The sequence below is a fragment of the Triplophysa rosa genome, unplaced genomic scaffold (assembly GCF_024868665.1).
Source record: "Triplophysa rosa unplaced genomic scaffold, Trosa_1v2 scaffold232_ERROPOS241259, whole genome shotgun sequence".
Taxonomy (NCBI): domain Eukaryota; kingdom Metazoa; phylum Chordata; class Actinopteri; order Cypriniformes; family Nemacheilidae; genus Triplophysa; species Triplophysa rosa.
In genome coordinates, this window is record NW_026634249.1 from 102964 (window position 1) to 129478 (window position 26515).

Here is a 26515-nt window from a genome sequence, read left to right on the forward strand (position 1 = left end):
AGACATCCATAAGGTTACACACGCAGACCACCCTTGAAGAAAATTTAATAGGGTTTAAACAAAAATAGGATTGATGTTGTAAAAAGCACAAATTCAGCAACAATTTTCACTTTTCACTCAGTACAAACAGTTTTTCGCAGTTGCAGTCTGGTCTCGTGCTCACAGCAAGACACACACACACACACACACGCACACACGCACACACACACGCACACACACACACACACACACACACACACACACACACAGCACACACACACACACACACACACACACACACACAGGCTTTGGTTGACTATCCCCGTGGGGACAGTCCATAGGCGTAATGTTTTTATACTGTACAAACTGTATATTCTATCCCCTATCACCCTATCCCTAAACCTAAAGATCATAGAACACTTTTTGCATTTTTAGATTTGTAAAAAATATTGTTCGTACAATTTATTAGCTTTTTTGCCCTGGGGACCTCAATTTTGGTCCCCACAGTGACACGAGTCCCCATGTGTTGGTGTGTATTCAGGTTTAGGTCCCCACCGGGATATACAAACATGAACACACACACACACACACACACACATGTCTGGTTTACTATCTCCGTGGGGACAGCCATAGGCGTAATGTTTTTTATACTGTACAAACTGTATATTTTATCCCCTAAAACCTAAAGATCATAGAAAACTTTTTGCATTTTTAGATTTTTTTAAATGTTGTTCTGTACAATTTATAAGCTTTTTTTCCCATGGGGACCTCAATTTTGGTCCCCACGGTGACACGAGTCCCCATGTGTTGGTGTACATTCAGGTTTAGGTCCCCACCGGGATATAAAAACGTGTCCACACACACACACACACACACACACACACACACACACACACACGCCGCGCGCACACACACATCTTATCATGCTGATGGAGGAATGTAGTGTGTATTCTTCTGTCAGCATGTGTAGATGTGTGTAACTTTGATGAATGTGGATTGTGAGTTTTTCACTCCAGATTTCTCCTCCGTCATCGTTTATGAGGCGCTCGGGTCTGAAGTTATTCTGCCTTCACGTGTCATCAGAATTTCAAATGATTTCATTAGTCCGAATTTCATTTTCAACATGACGGAAGACAGAAGCATTGCTCACGTGTTCATATTTGATGTGTTTTATTAACACTGAGAACAGCATTACAGTATTTGACTGACAGACTCCAGAATTATTATTATTCACAAGAAATACATACAGCATTAAAATGAGACACCGTTTGTCACATTTCAAACTCGTATTTATCATCACGTGAAAGGCTTTTAACTGGCAATTTGGTTCAATCATTTTTAAATATAATTCTTGATCATTTATCATTTTTATAATATAGATTATTAATAAATAATATATTTAATTTATCACTTTAGTACCTTTAAAGGAACTCGGGGTATAATAATAATAATTCGTTGTAATAGCCTTACACTACTAGCATTTGTCCTTAGAAACACAAATATTATCATTATCAAATATCAAATATTTTCATTTCTTTAAAAAAAACCTAAATGTAATTCTCATTTTAACCTAAGGAGGCCGCCATGGTCTTTATCGATGACGTAACATGGTTGCACGCACATGCAGCCAAACTGAACACAGACACACTAATCAGCGCTTCAGTAAATATAAGGTGCTGTAGGATAAAATGTATATATATATAAATAATGCTGAAATAATAAAGAAAATAAAGACGCTATTTGGTGTATTTTCATACATTTTAATATTGTTTTTCAGAAACAATACAAACATAGATATTAATAACCAAAATCATTTCGAATTTATTATATACACAATTTTTTTAGCCATTATTAAATGTATTTTATCCCGATTTTGACTTTTTGATGTTGATTTATCAACCCTAACGTTATTGTCTTCTCTCCCTCGGTCATTAGCTAACAGGGGCTAATATTCACATGTGCTCTAATACAGAATAAATAACCAAACCGCAAGCAGGGTTTTTCCTGCAATGAGAAATTGGAGGCTGTCGCCTCCGTCAAATGTCATGTCGCCTCAGGCTCTCGCAGAAATTATGTTGCGAGTCTTCACAAGAAATGCCGCATGCATTTAAGAGACTGTCATTTGTAACTGCAGTTGCTGCTTTACGCCACAGTGGGGGTGCTGTTTCGTTATCAGCACACTGAGGCGCTAAAAAGAGTTGCAGAACAAGAGCCAGCCTGTGTTTCACGGCTGTTTGTTTTGCATCCAAGTACATTTAATTTCTTAAATTAACATGACGTACATCATTGTAATGTCTTTAGCTGTGCAGTTGGATCGTTGAATCAGCGTATACTGTACACAGAGAGTTCGCCAGTATGAACGCACATTGCGTTTAGAACGACTCGCACATGAATGACTCATTTGAACCGATTCATTTAAACTATTGAACTTTTCAGTCACTAGCGAATATAAGAGATCATTGAATCATTTAAAGTGAACCACAGAGAATGAGAGATGTGAATGAGCTTTGCTCATTTAGAATCAGAATCAGAAGAGCTTTATTGCCAAGTGTGCTTGCACACACAAGGAATTTTCTTTGGTGTTGGAAGCTTCTAGTACAGACATTCAACACAATGACAATACAATATAATACGATTTACAGTCTAAAAGATTCTAAATTGTGCATATATAAAATAAAAGACTATTGTACAGAAAATGGGGGATAATAACATATAAGAGACATTGTACAGGGTAGTATATAGTAGAATAAACATATTAACAGATTGTATGTACACTTGTGCAAATGGATAATTTAGTAAGTAGAGGTAGTGTTATATACATGTATATATAATATGTAGATATAATAAGGCACTTTAGTGCACACTATAGGAGTAGTGGAAGTGTAATATTGCTCTTAAGGAGCAGTTATCTGTTTAGGAGGGAGATTGCCTGGGGGAAGAAGCTGCTTCTGTGTCTGGAAGTCCTGGTGTTTGGTGCTGTAAAGCGCCGGCCAGAGGGCAGCAGATCAAAGAGTTTGTGTGCTGGGTGTGTGGAGTCAATGATGATTTTTCTTGCCCTGTTTTTCACTCTGGAATCGTACAGGTCCTGAAGTGTGGGCAGAGGAGCACCAATAATTTTCTCAGCACTACGAACTGTCCGTTGTAGTCTTCGTAGGTCTGATTTGGTGGCCGAGCCATACCAAACAGTAATTGATGTGCACAGAACAGATTCGATGACCACTGAGTAGAACTGGGTCAGTAGCTCCTGTGGTAGGTTGAACTTCCTCAATTGACGGAGGAAGTATAACCTCTGCTGGGCCTTCTTTACAATGGAGTCTATGTGGGACTCCCACTTCAGGTCCTGAGAGATGGTGCAGGAGCCCAGGAACCTGAATGACTCCACAGTATCCACAGTGCTGTCCAGGATGGTGAGGGGAGGAAGTGATGGAGGGTTCCTTCTGAAATCCACTATCATCTCCACTGTCTTGAATGCATTCAGCTCTAGGTTGTTTTGACTACACCAGGCAGCCAGCTGAGCAACCTCCTTTCTGTAAGCAGATTCATCACAGTCTTGAATAAGGCCAATGACTGTGGTGTCATCTGCAAACTTCAGGAGTTTGACAGAAGGGTCTGTAGAGGTGCATTCGTTTGTGTAGAGTGAATATAGCTGTGGAGAAAGAACACATCCTTGAGGAGCTCCGGTGCTGATGGTACATGTGCTGGATTTAAATTTTCCCAACCTCAGTAGCTGCTGCCTGTTCGACAGGAAGTTAATAATCCACTGACAGGTAGAGGTTGGCACAGAGAGCTGGGTAAGCTTGGGCAGGAGGAGGTCTGGGATTATGGTGTTGAAGGCCGAGCTGAAGTCTACAAACAGGATCCTGACGTAAATCCCTGGTCTGTCTAGGTGTTGTAGGATGTGATGCAGTCCCATGTTTACTGCCTTTATAGACCGTTACATTTCCTTTCCTGAAGTGCTGTATAGATCACAATGTTTATGGTCTGTATATTACTTATTTACACTAGAAAAACCCAATAAAAAACTTTCACAACTTCAGTTTCACCAAGTACATATTATTGAGAAAACGTCAGTTAGTACCATGAATACAACATTTTATACAGTTTTTTTAAACATCTTTCTTTATGCTTGTAAAGCTGCTTTGCAACAACACACATTTCTAGAAAGCGATAAATGAATAATTTGTTTACCTTTATTTCTCAAATTAAATCAAACAGAATTAGAACTTCAGCTTATTGTTTGATTTTGACTCTGAATGGAAACATCTGGAGCTGATCTGTGTGTAAATAACAAAACTGAGGGGATATTTGTCTTTATAAAGGACACAGTTCTGGTAAACGGACACGACCGATGATTGATGCGATGTTGCTCTGATTGACAAGATGACACGTTTACATTATTAAATGACGAATCTTAAAGACAAACTTTCAATTTTACATTTATGCATTTGGCAGACAACTTGCATTGCATTATCCTATACATTTGTTTCGAAGTATGTGCAATCCCTGGGATCGTACCCATGCTCTTACCACTGAGCTACAGGAAAGCTGTATTTTACTTTTTGCACAAATTGGGTTACACAAACTCTTTTTAAAAGACTTTAAATCAAATGAATGTAGAATGTCATGAGTCATAAAAACAAAAATAAAATGTGTGAGACAGAAATGTTCATCAAAAACATTTAATGTTCAGAACATGCGTGTTATTGTTCTGTTGACAGACTGATCTTCACAGAACTATAGAAACATTTCAGGACTTTTATTTGCTAATATTTTTTACACATTTCATGTTTTAAGTTCAATTGCCAGGATTTGTCAAAACAGTTGAAAAAGGGAGAGGCAAACGAGTGAACGTTTGGATTTGTTTGGCACAAAAGCTGAATTTTATACACACAGAAATATAAACTAGTCAAAACTTCATGATCAAATGTTTCTGTTCAACACATCAAACCTTCAGTCTTACAATGAAGACAAACAAATGCGTCCATTAACATTCACACACTCACGCTCACGTCCTCCCAAAGAATTCTGGGAGTGTGTCTTTACTTTAGGCACTAACAAGGAATGTGTTTCAGCAATTTTATTCTCTTATAAATAATATTAAATGGCATTATCCTCAGATGATTTACAACTCAATTTGTTGCAATCAACTTCTTAACCCTTCTGCCATAAACATTCACTTAAACATGGATTTCTCACCGCGAGCATCAATTATGTCAATGTACAGCCTATCCTATCCCATCTCAACCTAACAAAAAGACACAGAATCATTTCTGCAGACACACAAACTTCAAACCTTCAGTTTGAAAACAATCAAACATGATGAATCCAGTGATGTGTGTGTGTGTGTGGCGTCTCTCATGTGGATCCGATGGTTTTAATTTCTCTGAGCGGCGCTGGTGGCGGCGCTGGTGGCGGCGCTCTGGAAGGTGCGGTTCGTCAGGACGCCCTGAGAAAACTCCTGCTGTGCCTTCTGGAAGCTGGCGCCCGTGCGACGGTAGTGAGAATGAACCTGAACGTGATCACAGTGAGCATCCGTCAATACACAAACAGACTTCTTACAAAGACCGTCACGTAGAGCTACTCACCATTTTCAGTAAAACCACAGACATCACGGCGCAGACGGTGAAGAACGCTGCCACAACCATCATGATGACGCCCACCGCCAGGTTACTGCCTACCACAGACACGGCAGCGATCCAACCGCTGACATTCAACAAAAAACAAACATCAAACTCATTTCTACCATTTTATAGAGAGCAAAACCTTCAAACATATCAACGAACGCACGACAAGAGAAATCACATCAACACTTGTGTAGCAGAACCTCATGATAATAATAATAATAACTAGAGTGATAACACATTAAGCCACGAATGAATCTAACCAATCCCCATGTCTCTACGATGTTCTGATGCAGAGATATACATATTGCTAAACTGTTGCTAGGCTAACCTGTTTGGTTGCTATGGGCGTGGCTTGGCATCTGTAATTGATAATACTCTGACCTATGAGTGAATCGAACCACCCCCCGTGTCTCTACGAAGTTCCTATGCAGAGATATAGGTTTTGCTAAATGGTTGCTAGGCTAACCTGTTTTGTTGCTGTGGGCGTGGCTTGGCATCTGCCAACTGATGATGCTTCAAGCCACAAGTGAAACAAACCAACTCCCATGTCTCTACGATGTTCCTATGCAGAGATATAGGTTTTGCTAAATGGTTGCTAGGCTAACCTGTTTGGTTGCTATGGGCGTGGCTTAGCATCTGCCAACTGATGATGCTCTAAGCTATGAGTGTAAAGAACCAACCCCCGTCTCTCTACGATGTTCCGATGCAGAGATATAGGTATTGCTAAACGGTTGCTAGGCTGACATGTTTTGTTACTATGGGCGTGGCTTCGAAGCTTCATGATGATCCTGGGACACTGATTGGTTGCCTGAGTAAAACGAGCCCACCCCTTTGTCTCTATGACACTGTGTTGCAAACATATCCACCTGAACCTTTTATAATGGGAGTCTATGGGATCGGTTGCTAGGTTGCTGTAAATGGTTGCTATGGGCGTGGCTTAATAGCTTCAAGATGATCCTGTGACACTAATTGGTTGTGTGAGTCAAATGAGCCCACCCCCTTGTCTCTACGACACTGTGTTGCAAAGATATCCACATGGACTTTTTATAATGAGAGTCTATGGGATCGGTTGCTAGGTTGCTGTAAATGGTTGCTATGGGCGTGGCTTAATAACTTCATAATGATCATGTCACACTGATTGGTAGCCTGAGTAAAATGAGCCCACCCCCTTGTCTCTAAGTGGTTGTACTGCTAAGATATTCAACGGGACGTTTTATGCCTTATATGGGCATGCTTCCTGTCAATGGGAAAATTTGGGAGGCTCTCACACCCCAGGGGTGCAACTTACACCCCATTGTGAGTGATGTTCTTACAGAGCCTGATAGCCTCTTCAAATCGTGTATTATTTTCATGTTTCTACGATATCCTCACTCGGAGCTACGACCCGTCAAATTTGGGCACAATGTTAAGCCAATGGGATTTTTTGGGGTTTTATTCGCCCCCCTATCGCACCCCCTCCACCCGATCGCTTTCAAAAGTCATCACACACCATTCCTCAATGGGCCGCTCGATTTGATGTAGTCATTCATGGGTCCAAAGTGAAAAAATAACATGTGAATATATAGGTATCTAGGTTTTGAATGGGAGACTATGGGCGCCATTATAAGTATACGGAAATTTTGGGAGGCTCTCACACCCCAGGGGTGCAACTTACACCCCATTGTGAGTGATGTTCTTATAGAGCCTGATAGCCTCTTCAGATCGTGTTTTATTTTCATGTTTCTACGATATCCTCACTCGGAGCTACGATCCCTCAAAGTTGGGCGCAATGTTAAGTCAATGGGATTTTTCGGGTGGTTTTTCGCCCCCCTATCGCCCCCCCCCCACCCGATCGCTTATAAAAGTCATAGCACACCATTCCCAAATAGGCCCGTCGATGCGGGACAAGTAGCGTGCCAAACTTTTGGCGGAACAAGAATAATTATAAGAAGTATGTGTGTTCGAATAACAATAGTTATGCTTTTTCAAAGCATTACTAATAATGCGTGTTAAAATCAACCATTTTGATACTAAAGGGAAAGGTGGAAAAGATTTGAGACGAAGAAAGAGAGAGAGCCAGAGGGAAGACACACTTCTGGCAGGAAGTAAAGAGTTTTACAGGAAGTCCAGCAGCAGAAAGCCGTTAGTGCAGGAAAACAAGCCACATTCTATAGGGAGCCAAAGAGATGATGTATTTTTGTATGCCAACCCGGAAGTTAGCGGCATACAGGTTCCCTCGAAAGCCTATGCATTTTTCCCATAGACTTTTGGAAAATCGCAAAAAATAAGCTCTGTGTTTATCAAAGGGTTATGACAATTACACGTTTTGTCTATCAAGATCATCTTTACAAGTTGACACCACATTTGTTACTTTTGAAGCCGAAATACAATCGGCAGAAGTAAAGCGCTAACACAACGCTATCAACAAACTACACTTAAGGTCGCTCTAAATCAACGTCACCACCACCAAGCCTCCGACAACTCTTTCAAGCTTGATTAAAAATGTGTTCCATGGCGAGTAATTACTCCGTGAATGAATTCACATCTACGTTTTTAGAGATTTGTGGCCATGTTGCATTATTTGTGAGCTTTATATGCGCGATGAAGTCTAAAGAAAGTAGTTGCTTTTAGCAACCGCCGTTTTTAAGACACGCTTTAAAAAATCACGAGCAGGTTATAATTGGTGGGTTTTATATCAGAATAAAACGTGAAATTATTTAGAGATTGTGTTTACCACAGACCTTATTTCAGGCGATTTACCAAAAACCCATTCAAAAGACCCATAGACTTTGGGGCGATGGAACCGGAAGTCCTAAAATGCTAACTCACTTCCGGGTTTTGCATACAAAAATACGTCATCTCTGAGCCTCCCTAGAGATGATGAAACACCGTCCAAAACACATCTGACACGCACGCACACACCAGCTGAAATATTTACCTGTTTCCCCATCGCGGGATGCCCACACTCTGAATGATGTAGATGCCGATTTGAGCGAAGAAAATGAAGAAGAAGAAAAAGAAGTTGAAGGAGGAATCGGACCTGAAAAACACATATTTATAATTTTTTTTTTGCACAATGTAAAATGATATATAAATATATTTGAGTTTTTAAAAAATAAAAACAGAAAGTACAACAATACTGTGCAGGGAGAGGCAAAAAAACCCCAAAGGCCTTATCTAAAGCCTCCAACTAAGTAAACAAAATTAAAATCAAATTAAGCCTAATTGCATAATATAATTATATCAAAACCCCAAAACAATATACACCAGAAAACAAAAAACACTTTTTTTTACAGAGCATCCAAAAGATTATCCTTTAAATATTTTTTGTAACGTGATAAAGAAAAACATTTTTCAGCCAAATGGGATAAACCATTCCATAATTTAATACCCCTAAATCTAATAGAGTATTGTCCTCTACAAGTAACATATTTAGTCTGAAAATTGATGAGTAAAATGACCGTGAACCTGTGAGTAAAATAAATCTTAAATTGTTCAGGAATATTTCCTTGACTTGAATATATCTTATAAATGAAAATGCATGTCTGATAAACATTAATATCATAAATTGTAAGAACCTGAAGTTTCTGAAATAGAGGAACAGATGAGGCATATGCATTTCAATGGGTTGCCATCCTAACAAAACGTTTCTGAAAAATGAAAAGTTTTCCAAGAATAGAAGGGAAAGTACTTGTTAGAATAAGAAAGATATGGATAAATTAAACTATAATAAAGTGTAAGAAGACACTCTGTAGTAATTAGGTGCCTAACCCTCCCTATTATACCTTTGGATTTATATATTTTTATGCTCACATAATCTACTGTATATGTTCCTTCCAACTCAACTTCTCATCAGCAAAAACTCCCAGGAATTTTGTGGATGACACTTGAGGCACCTCGATAGACTCAATTGTAATTTTTGATAAATCTTTAGGGTATCCTAAAGATCCACCAAAAATAATAAAATTAGATTTTTTATATTTAATGATAACTTATTTAAATTAAACCAATTAGCAATTAGCAGAAACAATTAAGGTTGTATCACCTGCAAACATTATTGGAGTAAGAATATTTGAGACATCTGATAAATCATTTATATATAAAAGAAATAATAAGGGTCCAAGTATGGACCCCTGAGGAACCCCACAGTATAACATTGCTTTGCTAGAGTAGCAACCCTTGTCCAATAAAATGTAATGATTGACTTAGGGCTGCATGATAATTTATCGCGATACCACTAAATCCTATTGTAATCAAGCTGGCTGCGATATGCAACATGTCGATATTTGTTTTAATGCGTAGCTTGTCCGTGAAGCACAGCTCTGGGATCAGTAGGAAATGCTGCTCGATCTAAAAGCAGTGCGAGTTTGAGTCGCTTATAATGTGCATTTGAAAAAGCAACACCCGTCAAACATGATCATTATAAATATACTTTATTATCATAAAAATACCTGAGGAGGCTTGAGTAACAGTGATAAAAAGACGTCCATGGGCATTTCCTAGATTCTAGAACGTGTTATGGTCTTCTTCTGCAGTGTGTATTTGGAGTTTCCGCACAAGAGCGCCCTCTGGCTTTGGGATGCAGCAGCATTTTACCCTACTTCACTCAAAAGCTGTGCATAAATCACCTGATATTTTTCGTCGGTTTATGGTGACAGCCCTATCATTGACTGTATCAAAAGCTTTTGACAGACCACAAGTAAACTCATTGTTTTCAAGGGCACATGTCAACTTGTCAACAAGGTGGAGCAAAGCCATATATGTAGAATAATTTTTATGAAATCCATACTGATGTTTGTACAGAATAGAGTTGAAATTTAAATGAGAAAGAATCTGCTTATACAGGTGCTGGTCATATAATTAGAATATCATCAAAAAGTTGATTTATTTCACTAATTCCATTCATTCCATTCCGACCAACTTCATGGAGATGCAGATTTCATTTTCCAACAGGACTTGTCACCTGCACACAGTGCCAAAGCTACCAGTACCTGGTTTAAGGACCATGGTATCCCTGTTCTTAATTGGCCAGCAAACTCGCCTGACCTTAATCCCATAGAAAATCTATGGGGTATTGTGAAGAGGAAGATGCGATATGCCAGACCCAACAATGCAGAAGAGCTGAAGGCCACTATCAGAGCAACCTGGGCTCTCATAACACCTGAGCAGTGCCACAGACTCAGTTGGCCAAGATTTCTAAAAATCCTTTCTTTGTATTGGTCTTAAGTAATATTCTAATTTTCTGAGATACTGAATTTGGGATTTTCATTAGTTGTCAGTTATAATCATCAAATTAAAAGAAATAAACATTTGAAATATATCAGTCTGTGTGTAATGAATGAATATAATATACAAGTTTCACTTTTTGAATGGAATTAGTGAAATAAATCAACTTTTTGATGATATTCTAATTATATGACCAGCACCTGTATACAATTTTTTCTAAGATCTTTGAGAAACAAGGCAAAATAGATATAGGTTTATAATTATTAAATGATTGAGGATCATCTGCTTTAAATAGTGGAATAGCCTTAGCTCATTTTAAATCCTCTGGAACTATGAAGATTCGTTTAATTCATCAATTATTTCACTTATTTCTTGAGAGTCCGGTGGCTTGAAAATAGAAACAGTAGAAAAAGTTCCTGATATATAATTCAGAGGTTCACCATGTCCAGATGAAATATTATTAGCTAAATTGTGTCCAATATTAATGAAAAAATAGTTACATTTTTGGGCTATGTCAAATAGATTGTTAAGAACATTGTCACCATCTATAAAGTCTGAAGGTAACTCTGAAGTAAGTCTTCTCTCTTTGCAACAACTGATTTATTACTTTCCATGTAGTTTTAATGTCATTTGACCAACTCTTAAATCTATCACTAAAATATTGTTTTTTGCTGATCGGATGGCATGATTATATTTATTTCTATAAGACTTATAAACACCACATGTGAGAGGAGTAGGATTTAAAACATATTTACGATATCATCATTTATTCTAAACCCTCAGCATTTTCAATAAGCTAGCTGTAAACCAAGGCTTGCTGCAGTCGCTCTTACAGTTTTTGGCAGAACTGCTGACTGGAAAGCATTTATTAAAATTTGAATTAATGATGGTCATAAATTGTTGATATGCTCGATCAGCATCGCATTCCTTGTACAAATCCTCCCAAGAAATATTAGCAATCAGATCTTTGAATTTGGAAATATTAAATTCGCTCATGTGTCTGTCTCTTTAACTGTATTTCTTTTGATACTTTAACTCTATTAACTCTAATTACAGAATAATGAAATATAGGAAAATTATCAGACAAATCTGCAAATAATACACCAGATTTAGTTTCTTGACTTTGTTAGAATATTATCTATCAGGATTGCTGAATTTTCTGGTTTGTGAATAAGAGGAAAGTGCAATAAACTGATCCACATCAGCTGGTCAATAATCGGAGTCTGAACTCACCCCAATGCTTTACGCACGAGTCTGAAGTGGTTTTCAAAAGTGATGTGGACAGAAAACACTTGAATGGTTTAGGTCCTCCAGCTCTCCCACACCAGGACTGTCACGGTGGCTCACGCACAGTGATCTGAATGAGTATTGATGATAAATGGTTATTGAGTTTGGACATTGGATGCATGAGCGGCGTGTTTACTGAGCTTTCACGGAGGCCCAAACCTACAGGAGCAGCGTTTCTGGAGCCACACATGTTCTGCCAGTTTTGATGGCTTGTATGATCTGTGACCAAAACCAGTTATTCTCTATGTGCTGTAATGTGTAAAATCATGCATTCATTTTCAGAAGCAGAATACGGCACACTTAAGGTTTTCAAACATTTCAATGTAAATTGAATCAACATCCTCCTGTTTCCTGCATTGCTTCCTGTTTCCTGCATCGCTGCCGGCGGCTTGTTTGTATCAGTGCTCTTATCACTTCGCTCTAATATTAGTGTATTTTATTTTCGTTAATTATTATTGTCGTTGCTAACTTATCCTGATATCTCAATAACCCTGTTCCTGTTATTTACTTGGAAGAGTCTAAACCAAAAGTGATAGTTAACTTAACGCCGTTAGCATAGCTATAGCGTGTTAGCTTGCTTTCTGTTCACACTGTGGAATATCATCTTGCCTCTGGTTTGTCTTGTGTGCTAACTGTTTCTCTTTTTAAGCGAGTATACTACGATCCATCGAGCAACCTTGGTAAGTTGGAATTGCACTTCAAATCCTGTGAGTTATGGCTTCTATTCCTATTATTGTTACTTGCACCTCATGTCATATGTTTAGCTTAGCCTTCTCTGTCAGCTGCGAGGGCTTTATATGCGATAAATGCAGGGAAATAGTTAGGCTGACAGAGAAGATCTTAGAATTAGAGTCTCGCATCCAATCTTTATCTGAGGATAGTAAGAGTTTAACGACGATAGAAAACACTTTGGATGCGAGCAACATTAGCGCACACAGCTCGGTTCCGGTTGAAAATCCTCCGCAGCTGGGAAACTTCGTGACTGTGAGACGGCGTAGTCGCAGGACAAAACATCACTCGACCGTTCCGATTACAGTCTCGAACAGGTTTGCCCCGCTCAGTGACGCACCGACTGAGAAACCTGCTGAAAGTGCCCTAGTTATCGGTGATTCTATTGTTCGGAACGTTAACATAGAGGCACCAGCCACCATAGTCAAATGTTTACCGGGAGCCAGAGCGCCTGACATCAAGTCAAATTTAAATGTGCTGGCTAAGGCTAATCGTAAATTCAGTAAGATTGTCATTCACGTCGGCACAAATGATGTTCGACTCCGTCAATCGGAGATCACAAAAGATAACATTAAAGAGGTGTGTGAGCTCGCAAGCATGATGTCAGACACTGTAATATTCTCTGGCCCCCTCAATGCTTATCGTGGTGATGAGATTTATAGCAGATTATCATCACTAAATGGCTGGTTGTCTGAGTGGTGCCTGCAGAATGATATAGTTTTTATAAATAACTGGAAGAGTTTTGAGGGCAGACCTGACCTGTTGAAACGAGATGGTCTCCATCCCTCCTGGGCTGGGACTTCCATCCTGTCTAGAAATATGGCAAAAAGTCTTAATGCTAATGCTAAAACTTGACTCGCTGGGGCCCAGGTCAGGGAGCAGACAGTATGGCTTAACCAACTGTCTGCTTGCCGTCTCACGTCGCAGAATACACAAAATGTACAACATGTAGTAATCCGTTCTCCCAAACATCACAAAATAGAGACTGTGTCTGTCCCCCGGATTAGCAAACATAAAATAATGCGTAAACCTCTTGAAAGTAATTTAATAAACGTTAAACAAACTAAACATGAACAAAATACAGATAATCAACTGTTACGACTCGGATTGCTAAATATTAGATCTCTCTCTAATAAAGCACTTTTTGTTAACGATATGATAACAGATCATAAAATAGACATGCTCTGTTTGACAGAAACATGGCTAAAACCAGATGATTATATTGCTTTAAATGAATCTGTCCCCCAAGATTATTATTATAAACACGAGCCTCGTCTAAAAGGCAGAGGGGGAGGTGTCGCAGCACTTTACAATAACTCTCTTAGCATTTCCCAGAAGTCGAACTCTAAATATAATTCTTTTGAAGTCATGGTTCTTCATGTTTCAACACCTAATACTAAAGATAAAACTCAACGGGACGTTTTATGCCTTATATGGGCATGCTTCCTGTCAATGGGAAAATTTGGGAGGCTCTCACACCCCAGGGGTGCAACTTACACCCCATTGTGAGTGATGTTCTTACAGAGCCTGATAGCCTCTTCAAATCGTGTATTATTTTCATGTTTCTACGATATCCTCACTCGGAGCTACGACCCGTCAAATTTGGGCACAATGTTAAGACAATGGGATTTTTAAGGATTTTATTCGCCCCCCTATCGCACCCCCTCCACCCGATCGCTTTCAAAAGTCATCACACACCATTCCTCAATGGGCCGCTCGATTTGATGTAGTCATTCATGGGTCCAAAGTGAAAAAATAACATGTGAATATATAGGTATCTAGGTTTTGAATGGGAGACTATGGGCGCCATTATAAGTATACGGAAATTTTGGGAGGCTCTCACACCCCAGGGGTGCAACTTACACCCCATTGTGAGTGATGTTCTTATAGAGCCTGATAGCCTCTTCAGATCGTGTTTTATTTTCATGTTTCTACGATATCCTCACTCGGAGCTACGATCCCTCAAAGTTGGGCGCAATGTTAAGTCAATGGGATTTTTCGGGTGGTTTTTCGCCCCCCTATCGCCCCCCCCCCACCCGATCGCTTATAAAAGTCATAGCACACCATTCCCAAATAGGCCCGTCGATGCGGGACAAGTAGCGTGCCAAACTTTTGGCGGAACAAGAATAATTATAAGAAGTATGTGTGTTCGAATAACAATAGTTATGCTTTTTCAAAGCATTACTAATAATGCGTGTTAAAATCAACCATTTTGATACTAAAGGGAAAGGTGGAAAAGATTTGAGACGAAGAAAGAGAGAGAGCCAGAGGGAAGACACACTTCTGGCAGGAAGTAAAGAGTTTTACAGGAAGTCCAGCAGCAGAAAGCCGTTAGTGCAGGAAAACAAGCCACATTCTATAGGGAGCCAAAGAGATGATGTATTTTTGTATGCCAACCCGGAAGTTAGCGGCATACAGGTTCCCTCGAAAGCCTATGCATTTTTCCCATAGACTTTTGGAAAATCGCAAAAAATAAGCTCTGTGTTTATCAAAGGGTTATGACAATTACACGTTTTGTCTATCAAGATCATCTTTACAAGTTGACACCACATTTGTTACTTTTGAAGCCGAAATACAATCGGCAGAAGTAAAGCGCTAACACAACGCTATCAACAAACTACACTTAAGGTCGCTCTAAATCAACGTCACCACCACCAAGCCTCCGACAACTCTTTCAAGCTTGATTAAAAATGTGTTCCATGGCGAGTAATTACTCCGTGAATGAATTCACATCTACGTTTTTAGAGATTTGTGGCCATGTTGCATTATTTGTGAGCTTTATATGCGCGATGAAGTCTAAAGAAAGTAGTTGCTTTTAGCAACCGCCGTTTTTAAGACACGCTTTAAAAAATCACGAGCAGGTTATAATTGGTGGGTTTTATATCAGAATAAAACGTGAAATTATTTAGAGATTGTGTTTACCACAGACCTTATTTCAGGCGATTTACCAAAAACCCATTCAAAAGACCCATAGACTTTGGGGCGATGGAACCGGAAGTCCTAAAATGCTAACTCACTTCCGGGTTTTGCATACAAAAATACGTCATCTCTGAGCCTCCCTAGAGATGATGAAACACCGTCCAAAACACATCTGACACGCACGCACACACCAGCTGAAATATTTACCTGTTTCCCCATCGCGGGATGCCCACACTCTGAATGATGTAGATGCCGATTTGAGCGAAGAAAATGAAGAAGAAGAAAAAGAAGTTGAAGGAGGAATCGGACCTGAAAAACACATATTTATAATTTTTTTTTTGCACAATGTAAAATGATATATAAATATATTTGAGTTTTTAAAAAATAAAAACAGAAAGTACAACAATACTGTGCAGGGAGAGGCAAAAAAACCCCAAAGGCCTTATCTAAAGCCTCCAACTAAGTAAACAAAATTAAAATCAAATTAAGCCTAATTGCATAATATAATTATATCAAAACCCCAAAACAATATACACCAGAAAACAAAAAACACTTTTTTTTACAGAGCATCCAAAAGATTATCCTTTAAATATTTTTTGTAACGTGATAAAGAAAAACATTTTTCAGCCAAATGGGATAAACCATTCCATAATTTAATACCCCTAAATCTAATAGAGTATTGTCCTCTACAAGTAACATATTTAGTCTGAAAATTGATGAGTAAAATGACCGTGAACCTGTGAGTAAAATAAATCTTAAATTGTTCAGGAATATTTCCTTGACTTGAATATATCTTATAAATGAAAATGCATGTCTGATAAACATTAATATCATAAATTGTAAGAACCTGAAGTTTCTGAAATAGAGGAACAGATGAGGCATATGCATTTCAATGGGTTGCCATCCTAACAAAACGTTTCTGAAAAATGAAAAGTTTTCCAAGAATAGAAGGGAAAGTACTTGTTAGAATAAGAAAGATATGGATAAATTAAACTATAATAAAGTGTAAGAAGACACTCTGTAGTAATTAGGTGCCTAACCCTCCCTATTATACCTTTGGATTTATATATTTTTATGCTCACATAATCTACTGTATATGTTCCTTCCAACTCAACTTCTCATCAGCAAAAACTCCCAGGAATTTTGTGGATGACACTTGAGGCACCTCGATAGACTCAATTGTAATTTTTGATAAATCTTTAGGGTATCCTAAAGATCCACCAAAAATAATAAAATTAGATTTTTTATATTTAATGATAACTTATTTAAATTAAACCAATTAGCAATTAGCAGAAACAATTAAGGTTGTATCACCTGCAAACATTATTGGAGTAAGAATATTTGAGACATCTGATAAATCATTTATATATAAAAGAAATAATAAGGGTCCAAGTATGGACCCCTGAGGAACCCCACAGTATAACATTGCTTTGCTAGAGTAGCAACCCTTGTCCAATAAAATGTAATGATTGACTTAGGGCTGCATGATAATTTATCGCGATACCACTAAATCCTATTGTAATCAAGCTGGCTGCGATATGCAACATGTCGATATTTGTTTTAATGCGTAGCTTGTCCGTGAAGCACAGCTCTGGGATCAGTAGGAAATGCTGCTCGATCTAAAAGCAGTGCGAGTTTGAGTCGCTTATAATGTGCATTTGAAAAAGCAACACCCGTCAAACATGATCATTATAAATATACTTTATTATCATAAAAATACCTGAGGAGGCTTGAGTAACAGTGATAAAAAGACGTCCATGGGCATTTCCTAGATTCTAGAACGTGTTATGGTCTTCTTCTGCAGTGTGTATTTGGAGTTTCCGCACAAGAGCGCCCTCTGGCTTTGGGATGCAGCAGCATTTTACCCTACTTCACTCAAAAGCTGTGCATAAATCACCTGATATTTTTCGTCGGTTTATGGTGACAGCCCTATCATTGACTGTATCAAAAGCTTTTGACAGACCACAAGTAAACTCATTGTTTTCAAGGGCACATGTCAACTTGTCAACAAGGTGGAGCAAAGCCATATATGTAGAATAATTTTTATGAAATCCATACTGATGTTTGTACAGAATAGAGTTGAAATTTAAATGAGAAAGAATCTGCTTATACAGGTGCTGGTCATATAATTAGAATATCATCAAAAAGTTGATTTATTTCACTAATTCCATTCATTCCATTCCGACCAACTTCATGGAGATGCAGATTTCATTTTCCAACAGGACTTGTCACCTGCACACAGTGCCAAAGCTACCAGTACCTGGTTTAAGGACCATGGTATCCCTGTTCTTAATTGGCCAGCAAACTCGCCTGACCTTAACCCCATAGAAAATCTATGGGGTATTGTGAAGAGGAAGATGCGATATGCCAGACCCAACAATGCAGAAGAGCTGAAGGCCACTATCAGAGCAACCTGGGCTCTCATAACACCTGAGCAGTGCCACAGACTGATCCACTCCACGCCACGCCGCATTGCTGCAGTCATTCAGGCAAAAGGAGCCCCAGCTAAGTATTGAGTGCTGTACATGCTCATACTTTTCAGTTGGCCAAGATTTCTAAAAATCCTTTCTTTGTATTGGTCTTAAGTAATATTCTAATTTTCTGAGATACTGAATTTGGGATTTTCATTAGTTGTCAGTTATAATCATCAAATTAAAAGAAATAAACATTTGAAATATATCAGTCTGTGTGTAATGAATGAATATAATATACAAGTTTCACTTTTTGAATGGAATTAGTGAAATAAATCAACTTTTTGATGATATTCTAATTATATGACCAGCACCTGTATACAATTTTTTCTAAGATCTTTGAGAAACAAGGCAAAATAGATATAGGTTTATAATTATTAAATGATTGAGGATCATCTGCTTTAAATAGTGGAATAGCCTTAGCTCATTTTAAATCCTCTGGAACTATGAAGATTCGTTTAATTCATCAATTATTTCACTTATTTCTTGAGAGTCCGGTGGCTTGAAAATAGAAACAGTAGAAAAAGTTCCTGATATATAATTCAGAGGTTCACCATGTCCAGATGAAATATTATTAGCTAAATTGTGTCCAATATTAATGAAAAAATAGTTACATTTTTGGGCTATGTCAAATAGATTGTTAAGAACATTGTCACCATCTATAAAGTCTGAAGGTAACTCTGAAGTAAGTCTTCTCTCTTTGCAACAACTGATTTATTACTTTCCATGTAGTTTTAATGTCATTTGACCAACTCTTAAATCTATCACTAAAATATTGTTTTTTGCTGATCGGATGGCATGATTATATTTATTTCTATAAGACTTATAAACACCACATGTGAGAGGAGTAGGATTTAAAACATATTTACGATATCATCATTTATTCTAAACCCTCAGCATTTTCAATAAGCTAGCTGTAAACCAAGGCTTGCTGCAGTCGCTCTTACAGTTTTTGGCAGAACTGCTGACTGGAAAGCATTTATTAAAATTTGAATTAATGATGGTCATAAATTGTTGATATGCTCGATCAGCATCGCATTCCTTGTACAAATCCTCCCAAGAAATATTAGCAATCAGATCTTTGAATTTGGAAATATTAAATTCGCTCATGTGTCTGTCTCTTTAACTGTATTTCTTTTGATACTTTAACTCTATTAACTCTAATTACAGAATAATGAAATATAGGAAAATTATCAGACAAATCTGCAAATAATACACCAGATTTAGTTTCTTGACTTTGTTAGAATATTATCTATCAGGATTGCTGAATTTTCTGGTTTGTGAATAAGAGGAAAGTGCAATAAACTGATCCACATCAGCTGGTCAATAATCGGAGTCTGAACTCACCCCAATGCTTTACGCACGAGTCTGAAGTGGTTTTCAAAAGTGATGTGGACAGAAAACACTTGAATGGTTTAGGTCCTCCAGCTCTCCCACACCAGGACTGTCACGGTGGCTCACGCACAGTGATCTGAATGAGTATTGATGATAAATGGTTATTGAGTTTGGACATTGGATGCATGAGCGGCGTGTTTACTGAGCTTTCACGGAGGCCCAAACCTACAGGAGCAGCGTTTCTGGAGCCACACATGTTCTGCCAGTTTTGATGGCTTGTATGATCTGTGACCAAAACCAGTTATTCTCTATGTGCTGTAATGTGTAAAATCATGCATTCATTTTCAGAAGCAGAATACGGCACACTTAAGGTTTTCAAACATTTCAATGTAAATTGAATCAACATCCTCCTGTTTCCTGCATTGCTTCCTGTTTCCTGCATCGCTGCCGGCGGCTTGTTTGTATCAGTGCTCTTATCACTTCGCTCTAATATTAGTGTATTTTATTTTCGTTAATTATTATTGTCGTTGCTAACTTATCCTGATATCTCAATAACCCTGTTCCTGTTATTTACTTGGAAGAGTCTAAACCAAAAGTGATAGTTAACTTAACGCCGTTAGCATAGCAATAGCGTGTTAGCTTGCTTTCTGTTCACACTGTGGAATATCATCTTGCCTCTGGTTTGTCTTGTGTGCTAACTGTTTCTCTTTTTAAGCGAGTATACTACGATCCATCGAGCAACCTTGGTAAGTTGGAATTGCACTTCAAATCCGGTGAGTTATGGCTTCTATTCCTATTATTGTTACTTGCACCTCATGTCATATGTTTAGCTTAGCCTTCTCTGTCAGCTGCGAGGGCTTTATATGCGATAAATGCAGGGAAATAGTTAGGCTGACAGAGAAGATCTTAGAATTAGAGTCTCGCATCCAATCTTTATCTGAGGATAGTAAGAGTTTAACGACGATAGAAAACACTTTGGATGCGAGCAACATTAGCGCACACAGCTCGGTTCCGGTTGAAAATCCTCCGCAGCTGGGAAACTTCGTGACTGTGAGACGGCGTAGTCGCAGGACAAAACATCACTCGACCGTTCCGATTACAGTCTCGAACAGGTTTGCCCCGCTCAGTGACGCACCGACTGAGAAACCTGCTGAAAGTGCCCTAGTTATCGGTGATTCTATTGTTCGGAACGTTAACATAGAGGCACCAGCCACCATAGTCAAATGTTTACCGGGAGCCAGAGCGCCTGACATCAAGTCAAATTTAAATGTGCTGGCTAAGGCTAATCGTAAATTCAGTAAGATTGTCATTCACGTCGGCACAAATGATGTTCGACTCCGTCAATCGGAGATCACAAAAGATAACATTAAAGAGGTGTGTGAGCTCGCAAGCATGATGTCAGACACTGTAATATTCTCTGGCCCCCTCATGCTTATCGTGGTGATGAGATTTATAGCAGATTATCATCACTAAATGGCTGGTTGTCTGAGTGGTGCCTGCAGAATGATATAGTTTTTATAAATAACTGGAAGAGTTTTGAGGGCAGACCTGACCTGTTGAAACGAGATGGTCTCCATCCCTCCTGGGCTGGGATTCCATCCTGTCTAGAAATATGGCAAAAAGTCTTAATGCTAATGCTAAAACTTGACTCGCTGGGGCCCAGGTCAGGGAGCAGACAGTATGGCTTAACCAACTGTCTGCTTGCCGTCTCACGTCGCAGAATACACAAAATGTACAACATGTAGTAATCCGTTCTCCCAAACATCACAAAATAGAGACTGTGTCTGTCCCCCGGATTAGCAAACATAAAATAATGCGTAAACCTCTTGAAAGTAATTTAATAAACGTTAAACAAACTAAACATGAACAAAATACAGATAATCAACTGTTACGACTCGGATTGCTAAATATTAGATCTCTCTCTAATAAAGCACTTTTTGTTAACGATATGATAACAGATCATAAAATAGACATGCTCTGTTTGACAGAAACATGGCTAAAACCAGACATCAATGAAGAATTCCAGTCTGGATTTAGAGCATGTCACAGTACAGAGACTGCTTTGATCAGAGTTACAAATGATCTGCTATTGGCGTCTGACCGAGGTTGTATCTCGTTATTGGTGCTGCTAGACCTTAGTGCTGCATTCGATACCATTGACCACAGCACACTCCTACATAGACTCGAAAATTATGTCGGCATTAAGGGAATAGCTTTGAAATGGTTTAAATCTTATTTATCCGACCGTTTTCAATTTGTAGCAATAAACAATGAGGTGTCACGCAAATCGCAAGTCCAGTACGGTGTACCACAGGGCTCAGTCTTAGGGCCTCTGCTCTTCGCATTATACATGCTACCTCTAGGAGATATAATAAAGCGACACGGAGTTAGCTTTCACTGTTATGCTGATGATACTCAACTTTATATTTCCTCGAAGCCTCATGAAACACAGCAGTTCCATCGAATAATGGAATGCATAGTCGATATAAAAAACTGGATGAGTAACAACTTTTTATTACTGAACTCGGACAAAACGGAAGTGTTACTTATTGGACCGAAAACTGCTATAAGTAACAACCAAGAATACTGTTTAACTATTGACGGATGTTCCATAAAACCCTCGTCGTCAGCAAAGAATCTTGGCGTTCTATTCGATAGTAATCTGTCATTTGAGAGCCACGTCGCCAACACCTGTAAAATTGCGTTTTTCCATTTTAAGAATATATCTAAACTACGTCATATGCTGTCAATCGTCAGATGCAGAGAAGTTAATTCATGCATTCATGACATCAAGACTAGACTACTGTAATGCACTGTTAGGTGGTTGCCCTGCAGGCTTATTACAAAAACTCCAATTGGTCCAAAACGCGGCAGCTCGAGTTCTTACACGTACAAAAAAGTATGAACATATTAGCCCGGTTCTGTCAACCTTGCACTGGTTACCTATAAAGCATCGCGTTAACTTTAAAATCTTGCTTATTACCTATAAAGCCTTACATGGTTTAGCTCCTCAGTACTTGAATGAACTCCTTTTGTATTACAGTCCTTCACGTGCATTACGCTCTCAGGCGTCCTGTCAGTTGGTAATACCTAGAATTTCAAAATCAAGTGCAGGTGGTAGATCCTTTTCCTATCTAGCGCCTAAACTTTGGAATAGTCTTCCCTGCACTGTCCGGGAGGCAGACACACTCTGTCAGTTTAAATCTAGACTAAAGACGCATCTTTTTAATCTTGCATACACTACTCTTCCATAATATAAATCTTCTGAGGGTTTAGGCTGCATTAGTTAGATCAACCGGAACCAAAAACACAACTGATGTACTTGTTGCATCAAAGAGTACAGAACAGTACTCTACTCTCAGCCAGTCTTGTCTCATTGTTCCAAGGTTACCACAGCGAGCAGGATGCAGTTCATGGCCTGACCTGATGGTAGAGCGGAGAATGGGAAGTGGGGACCTGACAAGAGCTGAGATGATAGAGCTGGATAAAGAAGGACGCGGTCTCTTGACATGTCTTCACCACAAAACTTCAAATGCTATTAGATTATTAATGATAATCTTAAACTAAATTTATTTTATTATTAAGTTTATTTATTTTATTTAGCCTTGTTGTGCAAGTTCTCTGGAGCTTGTGCAGAGGCAGCAGCTTTTGCCAGAGGGGAACTGGAATCCCCTGGTTGGNTCTTTTTAAATTGATTCTAGCTATTGTATATAGGCCTCCAGGGCACCACACAGATTTTATTAAAGAATTTGGTGGGTTCTTATCAGAACTAGTACTGGCCGCAGATAGACTCCTTGTCGTTGGTGACTTTAACATCCACGTAGATAACGTTACAGATGCCTTAGGACTGGCTTTCAAAGACACTCTTAACTCCATGGGCATTAGTCAACATGTGTCAGGACCCACTCACCTTCGTAATCATACTTTAGATTTAATACTGTCTTACGGTATAAATGTGGACGACGTTAAAATCCTTCAGCAGAGTGAAGACATTTCGGATCATTATCTGGTATTATGTTTGCTTCACTGGCCTACGGCTGCAAATAAAACTCATTGTTACAAATATGGTAGAACAATAACTTCAACTACCAAAGATGCGTTTCTCGATAATCTGCGAATTGTCTCAAATCATGAGAAATAACGTTGAAGATCTTGACATTACCACTGAAAATTTTAATTCCACCTTCTCGGTAACGCTAGAAGTTGCTCCACTACGTTTAAAGAAGATTAAAAATGGCAGCCCCACACCGTGGTATAATGAACACACTCAGGCTCTAAAGAAAGCGGCCCGAAAAATGGAGCGCAACTTTAAGAAAACTAAATTAGAGGTATTTCGTACAGCATGGAAGGATAGTTGTCATGGCTCTGCTTCCTTAGTCATGTTTTTCTTGGTCCTGTAGCAGAGCCATGGCAAAGCTTTTGGTTATGTGTGGAGAGAAACATATTATTGTCCTTTTGACAATAATATACGTTCTCTCCAGTGTCTTGTCATTCACCCCATTCCTCTCGTTTCCTCGTTATCTTCCCTTGAGTGTTTAATTACCCACACCTGCCCCGTGTCATTATCCCTCGTTTGTCTCTCTCTATAAATACCCTCTTGTTTCTTTGTCTTGTGTTCGTGGATTACGTTTGTATGTGTTGGTGTGTGAAGTTCGGGTGTTGTTGCTGTGTTCCTGTTTGCTTGTGAAAACCCCAGTCATGTTAGTAAGTTTTTTCAGTCTAGTTTATGTCTAATGTTGTTTATTTCAGTTTAGTGATAGTTAGTCTATGTCCTGTCATTACCCCACTTGTCTTGTTATACCCCACCGTGGGTCTTTGTTTTGTGTTTAATTGTAATAAATATCCTTTGTTGAGTTTACCCCTTCACTGCCTGCCTGCGCTTGGGTTCTTGCACGCCAGTCGTGCAGAATCCACGAACCAACACCGAACCCAGCGGGCAGCATGGAGGAGACGGACGAGGCGTTTAGGAGCCGCCAGGCTCACACCTTGTTCGGCTTTCGCCAGAAAGGCATCCCCGTGAAGACCTTCGCCATGGACTTCCTCTCCACTGCGTGCCACTCAGGGTTCGACGAGGCGGAGTTGAAGGTTATCTTCAACAGCTGCCTCGACGAACCCTTTGAGCCTGCGGAGATGTGCAGGTTGAGGCCCCTGGGCTTCGTAGACCAGCTCCAGATCGCGATGGATCGCGAGGAGTCCAGGGGACTGTCCGTGGCGGGGTCTTCTACGGGGCTGGCGACGATCCCGGAGGGCCAGACCCTGCAGCTCGGAGTCGTGGGCATGTGCGTGTTGTGTGTGTGGAGTGTTTTGTGTGTGGGTGTGTCTGTCTTCTGTGTTTTCAACCTTTTCTTGTTTTTGCAGGTACAACTTTGATTGTTTTGCTTGTAGTCAATGTGTCTCATGTACAGCTGCTTTGTAACAATGAAAATTGTAAAAGCGCTATATAAATAAAGTTGAGTTGAGTTAATGTAAACATTTATGATTTTTGCCATTATTGTGCAGCCCTACCAGAATGTATTTTAATATTGCAACTAAACTTAATCATTCATGAAGTACGGGTAAGCCATGGCTAGCCATTCATTAAGTGCATTCAAATCTAGCCGTGGATTTAAGGTAAAGCTGTTATTGATGTTTACGGTGCCATTTTTGATCAGATATTTTTCTCTCTGTGTGTGTGTGTGTTCCCCCATATATAAAAACTGGATATGGCAGATACACTAGTGACATTCATCCAGTGTGCAGGAGAAACAGACTTGTCTGAGTGTATGACTCACAGCAGATGTGAGCGTGTGGACAAAATGTTCAATTATACTGTAATATGGGTTCTATTGTCTTTTGTCACATTGCGTCTGCCGTTGGCGTCATGCCACATCTTTTGTACGCTTGAGTTTGTTATTTTAAATGTATGTGAACTCAAAGTGCATAGAGCTGTTTACACACCTGTGTTCACGCCGTGCGGGTGAGCGATTTTCAAAGTATGAGAAAGCCATGCACCTTTCTAATCATTTCCTCCAAAATGTGGTGGGGACACGTCCCACCCGTCAATGATGGCCATGCTGATCTCACCTGAAAGCTTTATAGACGGGTCTGAACCAGCAGAGGAAAGAACAGGGTGTGAAGAGTATGAACCAGAGGATGGACAGACCGAAGTCCACACCTGCCGCTGCGCTGGTGGTGAAGTCTGCCAGACACGCCAGAACATTCAGAAACAGAGTGACACAATGCCCTGCACGCACACACATAACACAACACAACACAACAAATGACTTTCAGATTACTATAGAAATCATCATGACATTTATAATATACAGTATATTATAAAATAACATTCTTATTAGGGCTGGGCAAAAAAATCGATGAATCGTTTTTATAAACAGATCAATTCAATATCGATTCTCAAAGGCTGTGAATCAAAAAAATTTCTTTCATATTTAGGCAAGCACTGAACATTCATTTAGGTTAATGTTATTGCTACTACTATCCACTAGATGTCACTTTTCTTTTTACAACAGGTGGCTGTTACAACAGGGAGTACCCTTCATTCATTGCTTCATTAACATGGGATCCGGTGTGTCATCACCTTCATATAAAAGGCATGATTGCAGCCTCTATTCATTTTCACAGCTATTTTTCTGACATTTTGTTTGTTATACTGCATCTTAAATGTAAAATAACTGTTCCGTTTCAATATACCCAAGTGTTTTAAAGTTTAATATACAGGTTTGTGACTCTTCGTTTCATTTTTCAATTCACCATTGTAATGTGATATGTACTGATCTTTTTTAGAAGTATCTATAGGATTTGTATTAAATCTATACCCAGATAGTTTATGTTGAAAAATGTTGAAATTTCAACTAATCACAATTATATTAACTCTTGTATTTTAATGTTAAGTTTTCTTTAACTGGTCATGTTTAAAAGTCAACTTTTCAAAACATCTCTTTCTCTATTGATGTATAAGTGTTCTTA

At 39.0% G+C, this 26515-nt stretch overlaps 1 protein-coding gene across 3 annotated transcripts in view; it reads right to left on the reverse strand.

The window, feature by feature from the left end:
* Positions 1-2049: 2049 nt before the first annotated feature.
* Positions 2050-26515, reverse strand: part of scamp2 (secretory carrier membrane protein 2) — a 26725-nt gene continuing 2259 nt past the window's right edge. The window contains exons 1-4 of one of the 3 annotated variants that reach the window (XM_057327449.1): positions 12042-12661; positions 8521-8622; positions 5565-5682; positions 2050-5488 (exon numbers count right to left, since the gene is read on the reverse strand). In XM_057327449.1, the coding sequence (XP_057183432.1) occupies positions 2885-3892 (1008 nt within the window). In that variant the 5' untranslated portion in view covers positions 3893-5488; positions 5565-5682; positions 8521-8622; positions 12042-12661 and the 3' untranslated portion in view covers positions 2050-2884. Of the gene's footprint in view, positions 5489-5564; positions 5683-8520; positions 8623-9160; positions 10745-12041; positions 12662-15950; positions 16053-25612; positions 25773-26515 lie in introns of those variants that run through there. The other 2 variants (XM_057327450.1, XM_057327451.1) reach the window with 2 other exon arrangements.